Source organism: Entelurus aequoreus, linkage group LG23, assembly GCF_033978785.1.
Source record: "Entelurus aequoreus isolate RoL-2023_Sb linkage group LG23, RoL_Eaeq_v1.1, whole genome shotgun sequence".
In the NCBI taxonomy this organism is placed as follows: domain Eukaryota; kingdom Metazoa; phylum Chordata; class Actinopteri; order Syngnathiformes; family Syngnathidae; genus Entelurus; species Entelurus aequoreus.
The window spans coordinates 5,135,771-5,151,314 of NC_084753.1; the positions used below are offsets into that span (position 1 = coordinate 5,135,771).

Genomic DNA, 15,544 nt, shown 5'->3' on the forward strand with positions numbered 1-15,544 from the left:
GCGAGGGACAGACGGAAGATCACGGGACTTCCGGGGGGTTTGAGCTAGACCGATCTGGACCAGGCTAGGAAACGCTTGGGTGCTTGGTTGGTCTCAGGTTTGTCCTCTAAGCTTTGAGAATAAACTACAAAATACCAACTATTGCCTGGAGATTGAATATAAACATCAGCGTATTGCCATAAAAAGAATCTGGGAGAGACTAGCAATTTGAATTCCCCATTGGAGGAATGCTGGTCGACGCAACAATACATACATACATATATGGATACATACACATACATACATATGTATATGGATATATACATATACATACAAACAGTATGTATATAGATATATACACATATATATATTAAATAGGTTTTTGATAGTTTTTTGAATCGATTAAGAATTGTTGCAAATAAGAATTAATGCAAAAATGGATTCAGTGCGACTCCCCTAATAAACTTGCTATGTTTGGCAGCTTCCACTGTTTAGTCCAACTTGCACACTGACCTAAGTCTTTAAAGGCCTGCTTGACACCAGACTTGGAAGAGCATTAACGGCACCTGCACTGTAGTCAGTCTGGACTGTATGCCCTCCAGCTGCTGTCCACACAGCCGACCAGTGTGGCACACCCCTGCTCTCCTGCTGGGTGTGTGTGTGGGTCTCTCAGCCACAGCCTCCGTCACCTGGCAACCCACCACACTGTCCTGCAAAAGCACATGTCAACACACTGTGGGGGTGTGCGTGTTACTACTTTACCTACCATCCACATCCAGAACACAGTCTCCACTTCCTTCCACCTGAGGTACAATTCAAGAAGGTCACACAGCTCCTGCACACCAACGCAACTCTAGAAACACACACAGGTTTCCCCAAATTACAACTTGCGCTTTCTCATATAGCTATGCTAGTTAGGGTTGCAAAATTCCGGGAATATTCAAAGTTGGAAACTTTCCATGGGAATTAACGGGAATATATGGGAATTAACGGGAAATTAATGGGAATATATGGGAATTAACGGGAATAAACATTGAATGCAACATGCTAGATCTTGCAGCATGATTATTGGCTAAAACAACCTGATTTTTTTGCAAATTCAGTAGAATTTCAACCCTGCACTGTGCATTCCTCCATCAAATGTGCAGTGCATTCTTCCATCACATGCCCAGATAATTGCCAGCATGCTACACACTACAGCAGGGCTATTGAGGCCACACTAGTATTTGACTTCATCCAGTCAAGAAAGTGTTGATGATATTACTGGGGTAAATATACAGTATTTGATCTATGGGATTTAAGTTGAATAGAGGTGTAATTGTTACTGTATGACTGTAGACTACTCCAGCAGACTAGCTGTTCCTGTACTTGTTAAATGATTTTGGAGCCAATATCTCTAGCTAGCTAGGTTTATGTACCACCACAGTCTCATAATGAACCGAAAATATTTCTCCGTTAGCCGTGATGCTAATTTTCCTCTATGTTAAATCCCATTAATTTATGCTAACAACGTTAGCGATCCGTAATTGACCTTTTTAGTGATGTGTAAAGTTTAACTAGCAAATGTTTCCTCTGCCTTCTGTTCTGCTAGCCATTCTGTTGTCATACAAGAATGTAGGTTATAGTTTGATTTAGCATGTTCATTTATTCATCTAGCCTATTTCTATTCATTTGTCCATCAGTCAAATATTTATAAAGACAACTCCAATTGTTTAGCTGACTATTTATATCTGTGTGTGGCATTGCATTAGTGTTTAAAAAAAATAAATGAAAAAAAACAGAGGCTTGAGAAGCTTAGCTAAATGCTTTCATTTTACATTTTGAATGGGACTTTTTTGGGGGGGGGGCACCATTTATTTTAATCAATCAACATTGATGTTTTTTTAATGTTTGATGAAATTCTGCTCACAAAAATAAATTTGTATTACAAATGTTTGCATGCATGTCTGCTTATTATGACCACAACATGTTTATATTTATGTCTGTATATGATGGTTAGTATAAATTACCCCAAATTTCCAGTTGATTTTCATTTATTTCCCATTAATTCCCATTGACGGTGTCCAACTTTGAATAATCAAAAAATGGTCAATATTTCCAAACTTCCCAAGCTTAACTTCCCGTGGTAAATTTCCGGAAAGTTTCTGGAAATTGACCGGAAACTTTCCACCCCTTTCCAACCCTAATGCTAGTGTGGTTAACGCTTGTTCATTCCTACTGGCCCATTCCTTAAAGGCCTACTGAAATGAATTTTTTTTTTTTAAACGGGGATAGCAGATCCATTCTATGTGTCATACTTGATCATTTCGCGATATTGCCATATTTTTGCTGAAAGGATTTAGTAGAGAACAACGACGATAAAGTTCGCAACTTTTGGTCGCTGATAAAAAAAAAGCCTTGCCCCTACCGGAAGTAGCGTGACGTCACAGGAGGAAGAATTCCTCACAATTCCCCGTTGTTTACAATGGAGCGAGAGAGATTCGGACCGAGAAAGTGACGATTACCCCATTAATTTGAGCGAGGATGAAAGATTCATGGATGAGGAACGTTAGAGTGAAGAACTAGAGTGCAGTGCAGGACGTATCTTTTTTCGCTCTGACCGTAACTTAGGTACAAGCTGGCTCATTGGATTCCACACACTCTCCTTTTTCTATTGTGGATCACGGATTTGTATTTTAAACCACCTCGGATACTATATCCTCTTGAAAATGAGAGTCGAGAACGCGAAATGGACATTCACAGTGACTTTTATCTCCACGACAATACATCGGCGAAGCTCTTTAGCTACTGAGCTAACGTGATAGCATCTGGCTCAAATGCAGATAGAAACAAAATAAATAAAACCCTGACTGGAAGGATAGACAGAAGATCAACAATACTATTAAACCATGGACATGTAACTACACGGTTAATAATTCTCAGCCTGGCAAAGCTTAACAACTTAGCAACCGGACCTCACAGAGCTATGATAAAAACATTAGCGCTACACCTACGCCAGCCAGCCCTCATCTGCTCATCAACACCCGTGCTCACCTGCGTTCCAGCGATCGACGGCGCGACGAAGGACTTCACCCGATCACAGATGTGGTTGGCGGCTAGCGCGTCTGCTATCCAAGTAAGTACTCCTTGTTGTGTTGCTACAGCCAGCCGCTAAAACACCGATCCCACCTACAACTTTCTTCTTTGCAATCTCTATTGTTCATTAAACAAATTGCAAAAGATTCACCAACACAGATGTCCAGAATACTGTGGAATTGTTCGATGAAAACAGAGCAGTTTGTATGGTGACACATTGGGTACGAATACTTCCGTTGCCGTCGTGATGTCACGCGCATACGTCATCATACATAGACGTTTCCAACCGGAAGTTTAGCGGGAAATTTAAAATTGCACTTTATAAGTTAACCCGGCCGTATTGGCATGTGTTGCAATGTTAAGATTTCATCATTGATATATCAACTATCAGACTGCGTGGTCTGTAGTAGTGGCTTTCAGTAGGCCTTTAAAGTACCGGTAGCAGCAGAGTGGAAAAACAAGTTGCCTCTATATTGAAGATATTATCATCTATAAATGAATTACAACAATTACTTTAATGATGACCTTATATTTTTTGAGCCCGAACACAAGGAGGAAGAGCAATACGTTTTAGAAGCCGAGTGCTAAATGGATGCAGCTTTATTGTGACCCTAAAGCATCAGTAGCATTGCTAGGTGCTAAACATACAAGCTAACCATAATAAAACAAACACTGTAATATTTCCACTCTCCCTGGGATGCCGACCGACGGGGCGCTCGCATGATTCCGTTTAGATGAAGAATCAATCGCAATCCTCGCAATAACAGCGTAAGCTAGCATTAGCTCACTGCTATCAATGAGCTGCTAAAATAATCCATCTGCGTTAGGGTTTGTAAACACAATATCAATCATGTTTGGTTCATTTTCAGATCACACGACATGTAAATGGAGGAGTGTTGGGTTTACTGGGCACAATAAAGGACTCACAATCTGTTGACTCAACTGTTAGCTATTTATTTGCGATTAGGAATGCATAGAAAAGCCAAGCATACTGTATGTGTTCTTGTCTTATATAAGGATTGTGAATGAGAAACAGCACATCTCTTTCACATGTTTGTGTATTTCCAGTACGACTGATCTGATAATATGGTCAGAGTGTAAAAGCGTTACTACACTGACGTAGAATTTACGAAAAATGCCGAAGATATGCCGACTGAATTTGTGATGTTTAGATGGCATTTTCACATACTTTGCAGATTTTAACATCTGCACTACTGAAAAAGTGTTGGAAAAGTCCAATGAAGAAAACAAATCATTCAGTCAGTGCTGCAGTTACTAACTATTCTCTCTGATAAGTGTCAGAAATAGAAATGTATGCACACACCTCACTCAGCACAGTGCAGCGTTCGCCTGAGGAAGAAGAAAACGCAGGAAGTGGACTGCCGGAAAACACCTGAGAAATCCAAAACAAAAACAATGTATCAGAAATCAATTCAATCAACCAAAGTTTGTTTGTATCGCCCTTATTTAAAAGTGTCTCAAAGGGCTTCACAAACTAAGAACAACACCCCCTGATCCAAACAATTCCTGAAATCCTCTAATTTTCCGTTTTGGATTTGAAGTAGGCCAGCATCCAAGCCCACGTTCTAACATGACTGACCTATCACCAGAAGATGCACTGCAAAAAGTCAGTGTTCAAAAACAAGATTTTTTTTTTACAAAAATGAGGGGTATTTTATTTGAACTAAGCAAAATTATCTGCCAATAGAACAAGAACATTTGGCTTGTCAAGACTTTCCAAAACAAGTAAAATTAGCTAACCTCATTGAACCCAAAAATACCTTCAAACAAGTATATTCTCACTAATAACAAGTGTACTACAATATGAGTACGTATTTTCTATTGTTTCATTGAAAATAAAACAGCAAAGTCCATTTGGCTGTCATCTGTTTTAATTATGAGACACAATTGTGTCAAAGTCATGATTTTTTTTTTTTATTACATGCTTGAAATAAGAAATGATGACTTTAAAAAAGTAGTTTTATACTTGTGAGTGTTGATGACACAGCTTTGCAACAGTTGATATTCTAGTTTCAAGCATGTTTTACTCAATATAGGTCATCAAATCTCAGCAACAAGCTGTAATATCTTACTGAGATCATTTAGGACCAAAACACTTAAAACAAGTAAAACACTCTAACATCAAATCTGCTTAGTGAGAAGAATTATCTTATCAGACAGAAAATAAGCAAATATCACCCTTATTTGAGATATTTCATCTTAGATTGCAGTTTTTGCAGTGGTGGTATTTGATTTGATGTGTGTAAATACTGAGAGTCAAACATTGTAAATAATATGAAAATGAAGGCACTTACAATTCTGCCAATCATACTTTTCTGATTTGTTCCCACTGGGGTGGCCAAATCCAAGTTCTTACTTATATCTGTCAGTAAACTCGCCATGTAAGCACTAAAACATACCAATGTAGTGAGTTTACATTATTCACCCAAGGAACTTTAGTTATTAGAGAGTTCCGATCAAATGGTTTTTACTTATATCTGTCAGTAAACCCGCCATGAAAGCACTAAAACATACCGGTGTGGTGAGTTTACATTATACACCCAAGGAACTTTAGTTATTAGAGAGTTCCGATCGAACGGTTTTTACTTATATCTGTCAGTAAACTCGCAATAAAAGCACTAAAACATACTGGTGTGGTGAGTTTACATTATTCACCCAAGGAACTTTAGTTATTAGAGAGTTCCGATCGAACGGTTTTTACTTATATCTGTCAGTAAACTCGCAATAAAAGCACTAAAACATACCGGTGTGGTGAGTTTACATTATTCACCTAAGGAACTTTAGTTATTAGAGAGTTCCGGTCGGATGGGTTTTACTTATTTCTGTCAGTAAACTCGCCATGAAAGCACTAAAACATACCGGGTGGTGAGTTTACATTATTCACCCAAGGAACATTAGTTATTAGAGTTCCGGACGGTTCTGGTTCTGGTTCTGGCTCTCTCGCTCTCTCCTTTTTTGAGACCTCCGAATAATGCCTACCTCTTTAGGACCAGCCTTCCTAGATATATAAAGATGTGTATTTCCAACATTAATAATATATACATACTATGCAAATATAAAAACGCTTGTTGTGAAAAATGAGTTGGAATTTCACAGGAAAAATGTCACAATTTCACAAGAAAAAACTTAAGAGTGTTGGCAGTATTATAATAAAAGTCGTAAATTTACTCTATGCAAGTCAAAATTTTACAAGAAAAACTGAACATTTGTGCAATATTATGATGAAAGTTGGAATTTTACTCAATACCAGTCACAATTTTACAAGAAAAAGCTTGCATTTTTGGCAATATTATGAAAAGAGTCGTATTTTACTCGACAAAAGTCACAAACTTATAAGAAAACTTTAAAATGTTGGCAATATTATAATAATCAGAATTTTACTTACTCGAAAAATGTCACCATTTTACACAATTTTTACAGCAAAATGCGTCCATTCTCCCTTTTTTGTCTACACACTGTTTGCTTGAAAGTACTCTGTGTGTGTGCGCTGCCCAACATGCTCCTCTGCTCGTAAAACCAGCAATGTCACGATGTGACGACGCGCCGTCATGTCCGTTAAAGAAAAAAAAAAGGTGGAAGCGGTACTTTTCAAACAGAGTATAGTATAGTTTTTGAGTCATTAGTGCCATGATACTATACTAGTACTGGTATACCGCACAACCCTAGTACCGACATAAAATGACAACAAAAAGCGTGTAGAAATGATAAATATATCAGAGAATGAGTCCAAATCCTCTCTTAGCACCACTATTTCCATCTCAGGCTATAATATTACATTTTTATGTTTGCTTGAAGGATATTTTTATTGTAGCAGCCTCGAGCATAATTGGATGTTATAATGTCAACAAGATGTCTGTAAGATAAAACAAAAATGAAACATCAGCTTGCTTCAATTTGAAACTGAAAATATACTTTGCGTAATATTTCTCTATGGACACATCGTTTGCTCGGAGAAGCTGGACTTGGCGACAAAGAGAGTCGGACCCTTAGCGGTCCTTCAATTACTGACTGAGATAGTGCTTGAGATTTCATGAAACTATCTACCAGCCCATGCTGGACAGAGGAGGGGAACTTGTACTCACAGCATGGAGCAACACGGCCTGCTCTTCCCGCATGGACAGCAGCATCTGGCCCTGATGTCTCAGGGAGCCAAGCAGCCAATGGAGCCTTCTCAGGTCAGTACTCTGCACTTCAGGCTGCGGAGAAACCTCAAGTTCCATCTATAAAGAACAGAGACATGGACATCTTGAATAAACTCTGGCCAAATTATTGGTTACATCCATCCATATTCTTCCGCTTATCCGAGATAGGGTCACGGGTGGCGGCAGCCTAAGCAGAGAAGCCCGGACTTCCCTCTCCCCAGCCACTTCACCTAGCTCCTCCCGGGGGATCCCAAGGTGTTCTCAGGCCAGCTGGAAGACATAGTCTCCCAAATGTGTCCTGGGTCTACCCTGTGGCCTCCCACCGGACAGACGTGCCCTAAACACCTTCCTTACCTAATTTTTGTTTCATCTGACCACAGAACTTTCCTCCAGAAGGTCTTATCTTTGTCCAAGTGATGTCAGATGAAACAAAAATGGAGCTGTTTGGCCACAATACCCAGCAATATGTTTGGAGGAGAAAAGGTGAGGCCTTTAATCCCAGGAACACCATGCCTACCGTCAAGCATGGTGGTGGTAGTATTATGCTCTGGGCCTGTTTTGCTGCCAATGGAACTGGTGCTTTACAGAGAGTAAATGGGACAATGAAAAGGGAGGATTAGCTCCAAATTCTTCAGGACAAGCTAAAATCATCAGCCCGGAGGTTGGGTCTTGGGCCCAGTTGGGTGTTCCAACAGGACAATGACCCCAAACACACCTCAAAAGTGGTAAAGGAATGGCTAAATCAGGCTAGAATGAAGGTTTTAGAATGGCCTTCCCAAAGTCCTGACTTAAAGGTGTGGACAATGCTGAAGAAACAAGTCCATGTCAGAAAAGCAACACATTTATCTGAACTGCACCAATTTTGTCAAGAGGAGTGGTCAAAAATTCAAGCAGAAGCTTGTGGATGGCTACCAAAAGTGCCTTATTGCAGGTAAACTTGCCAAGGGACATGTAAGCAAATATTAACATTGCTGTATGTATACTTTTGACCCAGCACATTTGCTCACATTTTCAGTAGACCCATAATAAATTCATAAAAGAAGCAAAAACTTCATGAATGTTTTTTTGTGACCAACAAGTATGTGCTCCAATCACTACATCACAAAAAAATAAGAGTTGTAGAAATGATTGGAAACTCAAGACAGCCATGACATGATGTTCTTTACAAGTGTAAGTACACTTTTCAGCACGACTGTATTATCACGTAAAAATCTGCTTCTGCATCCGTTCCTGACCAGAGGTGGGTAGTAACGCGCTACATTTACTCCGTTACATCTACTTGAGTAACTTTTGGGATAAATTGTACTTCTAAGAGTAGTTTTAATGCAACATACTTTTACTTTTACTTGAGTATATTTATAGAGAAGAAATGCTACTTTTATCTACATTCAGCTCGCTACTCGCTACTAATTGTTATCGATCTGTTAATGCACGCTTTGTTTGTTTTGGTCTGTAAGACAGATCTTCAAAGTGCCTGCGTTTCACCAAATACAGTCACTGGTGACGTTTGACTCCGTTCCACCAATCAAATGCAGTCACTGGTGACGTTGGACCAATCAAACAGAGCCAGGCGGTCACATGACCTGACTTAAACAAGTTGAAAAACTTATTGGGGTGTTAGCATTTAGTGGTCAATTGTACGGAATATGTACTGTACTGTGCAATCTACTAATAAAAGTTTCAATCAATCAATCAAAAGTGTGAAGGAAAAAAGACACTTTTTTATTTCAACCGCACATCCCGTCAAAAGCCTAAAGACTGATCGCACAGTTCCTGTCTTCACAATAAAAGTGCCGCTCCATCGCGCCTGCGCTTACAAAATAAGAGTCTCCGAAAGCCAGCGCAAACAAGCTAGCAAGCTACGGAGTTCGCTGCCAATGTATTTCTTGTAAAGTGTATAAAACGAATATGGAAGCTGGACAAATAAGATGCCAAAAACCAACCACTTTCATGTGGTATTAGACAGAAAGGAGGAACTTTTTTTCTCCTCCATTTGAAAACTGTCTGATTCCTATCAATGCAAGTCATCAGAATCACGTAATACACCAACTTATATTCTTGTCTTCATGAAAGAAAGGAATCTATATGTTAAACATGCATGTATATTCATTAAAACACCTTTAACATGTGAACAAAAACGGCAAAATAAATAAATATAAATTATATACTGTATATATCAATGTATGTATATATATATACTGTATATGTATATATATATACTGTGTATATATATATATATATATATATATATATATATATAATATATATATATATATATATATATATATATATATATATATATATATATATATATGTGTGTGTATGTTACTCATCAGTTACTCAGTACTTGAGTAGTTTTTTCACAACATACTTTTTACTTTTACTCAAGTAAATATTTGGGTTACTACTCCTTACTTTTACTTGAGTAATAAATCTCTAAAGTAACAGTACTCTTACTTGAGTACAATTTCTGGCTACTCTACCCACCTCTGTTCCTGACACAGGTGTTTGGGGCTGGCTGCTCTGGAAACAAACCCCGCCCACTCTGCTTTGTTCCTGGTCCGATCTGCTGTGACCTAGATTACCATAATAACTCCTATAACACTCCAAAGTGCATATTTCAACCATTGAAATACTTTCTATAGTTCAAGACTTACGGGCATTTAAAAACAGCACATAATGGCAAATACACTTTTGATGTTAAAGGTCTAAAAAAATGATGTAGAACATCCGGCGGGCCGGATTGAAAATCATAACAGGCTGCATTTTTCCCAGGTCTGATCTAGACCCTGCCCCAAAAACACTGCACCTGAGTTATATGGAATTGATTTATTCCAAAACCATCTAGGATATCTATTTTATATCTGTATATAAATACTTTTTTCCACTTTTGTTTACAGTTTGTAGCAGGGGTGTATCCATAGTATTAATACCAAGGGTAGTATCAGATTGAACTGGAACTGGAAGAGGTGCCAGGAGACCGGAAAGTCTAGGCTTACCTACAAAGACCCTCACTGTAAATGGGGTGTGGAGTGAGCCTTAAAAGCAAAGCACTGGTCTGACTTACAACAGCGGGTGTGATTATGGTTTTGTCCAGTTGTTGTACTCGCTGAGTCAACAGTTTCTCCAGGGTTCCAGAGGCCAGCTGCCAGCCAAGAGCCAGAAGAAGTTCCCTGGTGGAAACTCCTTCCTCCTCCTCTCCGAACATCCAGCGAGCAAAGTAACCGCTCTGCCACAGGCCCGCACTCACTGCTGCCCTACACTCAGAGGCTACACACACACACACATCATTTTGTTTGTTACCTTCTTGGGACCTGAGAATAATGCCTACCTCTTTAGGACCAGCCTTTCTAGATATATTGACAACATTAATAATATATACATACTATGCAAATATAAAAATGCTTGTTGTGAAAAATGAGTTGGAATTTCACAGGAAAATGGTCACAATTTCACAAGAAAAAACCCAAGAATTTTGGCAGTATTATAATAAGTCTCAATTTTAGTCAACGCAAGTCAAAATTTTACAAGAAAAACTGAACACTCGTGCAATATTATGATAAAAGTTGGAATTTTACTCAATACCAGTCGTAATTTTACAAGAAAAAGCTTACATTTTTTGCACTTTTATGAAAAGAGTCATAATTTTACTCGACAAACTTTGACATTTTGGCAATATTATAATAATCGTAATTTTACTTGGCAAAATTATGACAAAAGTGATAATTTGTGACCCGTGCTGGCAAAATGAGTCGGAATACGCACAGGCTAATTTTGACCTACAGGCAAATAAGTGAAAAAAATGTATCTTGGTTGAAATTGAGATTTTCACAAAAATGAGTCCATAAAGCCACAATCTAGCGATCCCAATCATCGAAATAGCAAGAAAACATCTTAAATCACCTTTATTTGAAGGTTTTGTACGAGGTATGTCTTCAGAAATTAGTCCTTTGTGTTCAAATTCCTTGAGAAAATCCAGTGTTTTCAACGCTCACTCGCGGCAATAAGGGGGAATCCCCCTAGCCATATTTGCTATCATTGTGACGCCAAGTTTACTTACTTTCTAAAAATGAGCATGGAATTCCAGATGACGCCATTCTGAACCAATAGAATTCGAGTTTTTAAACCTGTCCCGACGTAAACAAATCCGGCTTGTTGCTAAGCGGTCGCTGTGAGGCGTACCCTCATTGGTTGAATCACCCCGCGCGGTGCATTGTGGTATCATGGCAGCGCCCTGATGAAAAACAACACAGTAATTCGAGCGGAATATTTGGTGAAAAAAGGTGATTTTTGAACATTTAATTATTATTTTTGTGGATAAGTTAGACTGTTTTACATTCCGTAATGGATTTAGAAGGTGGAGAGGGTACACAGGCGGTTGCAAGTGCGCTAAATTCACTGCAGTCGGCGAATCTTCTTAGTGCTGCTGGTCAGGAATATTACGGACAGCTGACCAGCTGACAAACTGACCAGTGAACAAAAAAAACTGTGACATAACAGTGTTGACATTTTTGTACATAACCTTTTTCAATAGAGTTGAATACATATTTTTCCTTTAGACATGGGATTTGACTTTAATTGTACCAATTTTGGTGCTGCTACAAGGACTTTTAAGGTATGGTTGCTATGGAGTTTTGTTTTGGAACATTCTGTTCTGGAACAGTAAACTTTAAGCTGGTTTTTCTCAAAAAGGACCCTCAAACTTGGTCGACTTCAATCGGATGTAACTCGGTCATTTTCTGTCCGATTCCAACAAACCATATATCATTTTGAAGGTCTTTAGATGGAGAATGTGTAAATAACAATAACTCAGTTTTTAAAATTTCATCATTGTGACTCATTTTGCCAGCACAGGTCACATTTTACTCAAAAAATGTCACTATTTTACAAGAACAAAAAAAAAATGGCAATATTGTGATAAGTCAGAATTTTATATGACAAATGTAGCCATTTTGCATTAATAATTTAAAATGTTACATTAAAAAGTTACATTTTACAAGAACATTTTGTTTCAATATTACAGAAACAGAAAGAATATGAGAAATTGTTCCCAATTTTATAAGAAAAAAGTCCACACCTTGTGAGAAAAAGACTGCTTTTAGTTAAAAAAAAAAGTTTTTGTAATTGGTTATTAATCTTCATTTTTTCCTTCAAGTTATTACAGTATGTCTATATACATATATATACTTTCTTTTTTTAAACAAATTTTGGCCAAAAGGGGCAAATTTCAATTTCTTACACACTTGTTATTTCACATGTTGGCCAGAGGGGGAGCAATTCAATTTCTTACACACACTTCTTATTTCATATGTTGACAGGCACTTTTAAAAGCGACACAGTCAATTTGAAAAATCCCTCCTTTTTGGGACCACCCTCATTTTGATAGATGTCACCAGCACCTCCTCATATGGAAGATACTTTTCCTTCTTCATGTCTCAAGAAGGGTACATATACAACACACATATACACACACACACACACACACACACACACACACACACACACACACACACACACACACACACACACACACACACACACACACACACACACACACACACACACACACACACACACGCATGCGCATAAGAGATAAAATAGATTCAGATTCTGACAGCTCTAGTACCCTACATTTAAAAAAATAAAAACATTGCATGTTACAACTGACCCTTTTGCATGTGTGTGCTGCTGCCAGAGGATGATGCCGTTTGCTTTGTCTGAATGTCGGCTAGCAGTTGCCAGAACTGGTCCTCCTAAAAAACAGCAAGAATACTGTATTTGCAGTATTGTTGTACACCTTATAAGATCTACCAACATGAATATAGACTAAGGCTGCAGCTAACGATTATTTTTCTATCGATTAATCTATAGATTATTTTTTCGATTAATCGGTTAATCTATAGATTATTTTTTCGATTTCATCTATAGATTATTTTTCCTTTTACCGATTATTTTTTATTTTATTTTATTTAAAATGAAGATGAAAAAATAAAAGTAGGCCAGTTTTTTCAAAAGGCATGGCTTTTATTTACAAAAAAAAAAAGTATGGCCACTCAGTCAACATTGACAACAACATGACAAAATATTCTGTAACAATGTAAACATTTAAAACTTTTAACATTTAACAAAATTAAAAGTAGCTTATTTGCTTTTTAATGTGCAAATATAAAAGTAAATATCCAGTGCAAATCTTAATATTCTGCAATAGTATAAGCATTTCAAAAGTAAAAGTATTGCTTATTTTGCTTTAAAATGTGAAAAAATAAAGATAAACATCCAATACAAAAAAGTGCAAAACGAAATATTCTGTAACAACAGTGTAAACATTTCAACAAAAGTGAAAGTATTGCTTATTTGCTAAAATGTGCAAAAATAAAGATAAACATCCAATACAAAAAAGTGCCAATCTAAATATTCTGGAGCACTGTAAACATTAAGTATTGCTTTTAAAATGTGCAAAATAAACATCCAGTCCAACGCAGTACACAATAACCAATTCTACTCATTCCAGTGAGTGACTAACAGTTGTAATGAAGAAAGGTTAGCATGTCTACATGCTCTGGTTCTTTTCATGTTTACAATATTCCCAGCAGCTGAAAATAGGCGCTCAGAAGGGGTCGATGTGGCTGGAACTGAGAGGTAATTAGCAGAGGTGGGACCAAGTCATTGCTTTGCAAGTCACAAGTAAGTCTCAAGTCTTTGCCCTCAAGTCTCGAGTCAAGTCCCGAGTCAAGACAGGCAAGTCCCGAGTCAAGTCCAAAGTCAAGACTGGAAAGTCTCAAGTCGAGTCCCAAGTCCTGCATTTCGAGTTTCGAGTCCTTTCAAGTCCTTTTAACCACAGACTAATATTTTTACACAGATTGTGTATGCTTTTAAAACGCTGTATTTATTTATTAAAACAAGTGCATTTGAAATTGCAGGGAAAAAATAGTGCTGACATTGCAATTCATAATAGCACTATTAACCAGTCATTTTAATAGTTTAAACAATTTTAAACATTTAACTCATTCCTTTACAGAATAAACACATTTGCAAAAACAAACATTAACATACTATTGGTTGTATTTTATGAAAATAATATTACCACAGAGTGGAGAAGGAGCAAAGATCTTCAATATTTGTATATGAAAATCACAAATAAATCTTCTGGGGGAGGATGACGCCCCTACAGGGGTTTGGTTTACAAACTTTCAGCCCCACCTAAAACAAAATTCACCAGCCGCCACTGATTATGATGCATTCTCATTTTAGGCAAAATATAAGACAATACTTTCTTAACAGTATAATTGTAACCAGGAATAAGTCTTCAAGTAACAATATTCAAATACTAACATTGTTGGGTAAAACAGCATTTGGTTTTATTCTGAATGTAGTGAAACAAATTGGTGGTTTTAGCTGGTATAATAACTTTCAGGTGTTTATATATGTTTAAGTATTTGGCAGACGCTTTTATCCAAAGCGACATACATAAAAAAATACATACATAACAATCACTGTAAACTTGATCATTTAAGGGAAGAATGTAATACAAAATATCAATACAAAGTGTCAAGACAGAATAAACTCTCTGCTGCTGCAGCAACAGAGATACAGTCTATAGGTCCCTAAGATATATAGATATCTAATGTATTCATACGTTGTTTATGTAGGATATACGCATGTATATATAACCTAATCATATTGTTTCTTCAATTTAAAAATAGCTTACCGTTTTTTCCCCCTTCTCTGGGATTATATTCCCAGTTTTGATCTCGGACATCTGGTCACTTATAGCGTATAAGAATATTATATTACTGTTAAGCAAACTATGAATAATAAAACTCGCCAAAACATGTGTCCGTTATCATAGCTACACGTATGACAAAAAAGCGCGTGAAAATCAGTGATATTCAGTGAGGTAAAATGAATTAAATGCGCTGACAGTTCATTGCTCCTGACAAATCAATTGCACTGAGTGGAGCGGATCACCACTCCAAGATGGCGGCCCCGCGTCTCGTCTGCGCCAGTAGGCAGTAGCGCTCGATGCTGCGTACCCTTAGAACATGTCTATGGTTATAACGTTAGCAGTGAGTTTACAGCCTCACTGATTTAACTACACAGCAAATAGAAGTCACGTTACTTAGCCAATAAACGTTAGCTTACATTCAAAACTTACCCTTCTTTGTGCAACTTCAAATGTCGAAGGAAGTTGGAAGTTGTTGCGTCCCCGTCTGTAATATTCCAACTGCGTGATTTGCATACGCAATTCGTTTTTTGTTGACCAAGTCGTAGTTTTTATACCCGAACGTAACCAACTTTGGCATAATTGTTTCTCACTGCCGTGTTGT

General features: G+C 37.6%; 1 protein-coding gene across 7 annotated transcripts in view; it reads right to left on the reverse strand.

The window, feature by feature from the left end:
* Window positions 1-15,544, reverse strand: part of LOC133640770 (tubulin epsilon and delta complex protein 1-like) — an 86,886-nt gene that overhangs the window by 45,711 nt on the left and 25,631 nt on the right. For 5 of the 7 annotated variants that reach the window (XM_062034365.1, XM_062034364.1, XM_062034361.1 and 2 more), the window contains 6 exons: window positions 12,886-12,970; window positions 10,285-10,487; window positions 7,158-7,295; window positions 4,379-4,447; window positions 746-832; window positions 546-689 (listed from right to left, as the gene is read on the reverse strand). In XM_062034365.1, the coding sequence (XP_061890349.1) occupies window positions 546-689; window positions 746-832; window positions 4,379-4,447; window positions 7,158-7,295; window positions 10,285-10,487; window positions 12,886-12,970 (726 nt within the window). Of the gene's footprint in view, window positions 1-492; window positions 690-745; window positions 833-4,378; window positions 4,448-7,157; window positions 7,296-10,284; window positions 10,488-12,885; window positions 12,971-15,544 lie in introns of all 7 variants that reach the window. The other 2 variants (XM_062034362.1, XM_062034363.1) reach the window with 1 other exon arrangement.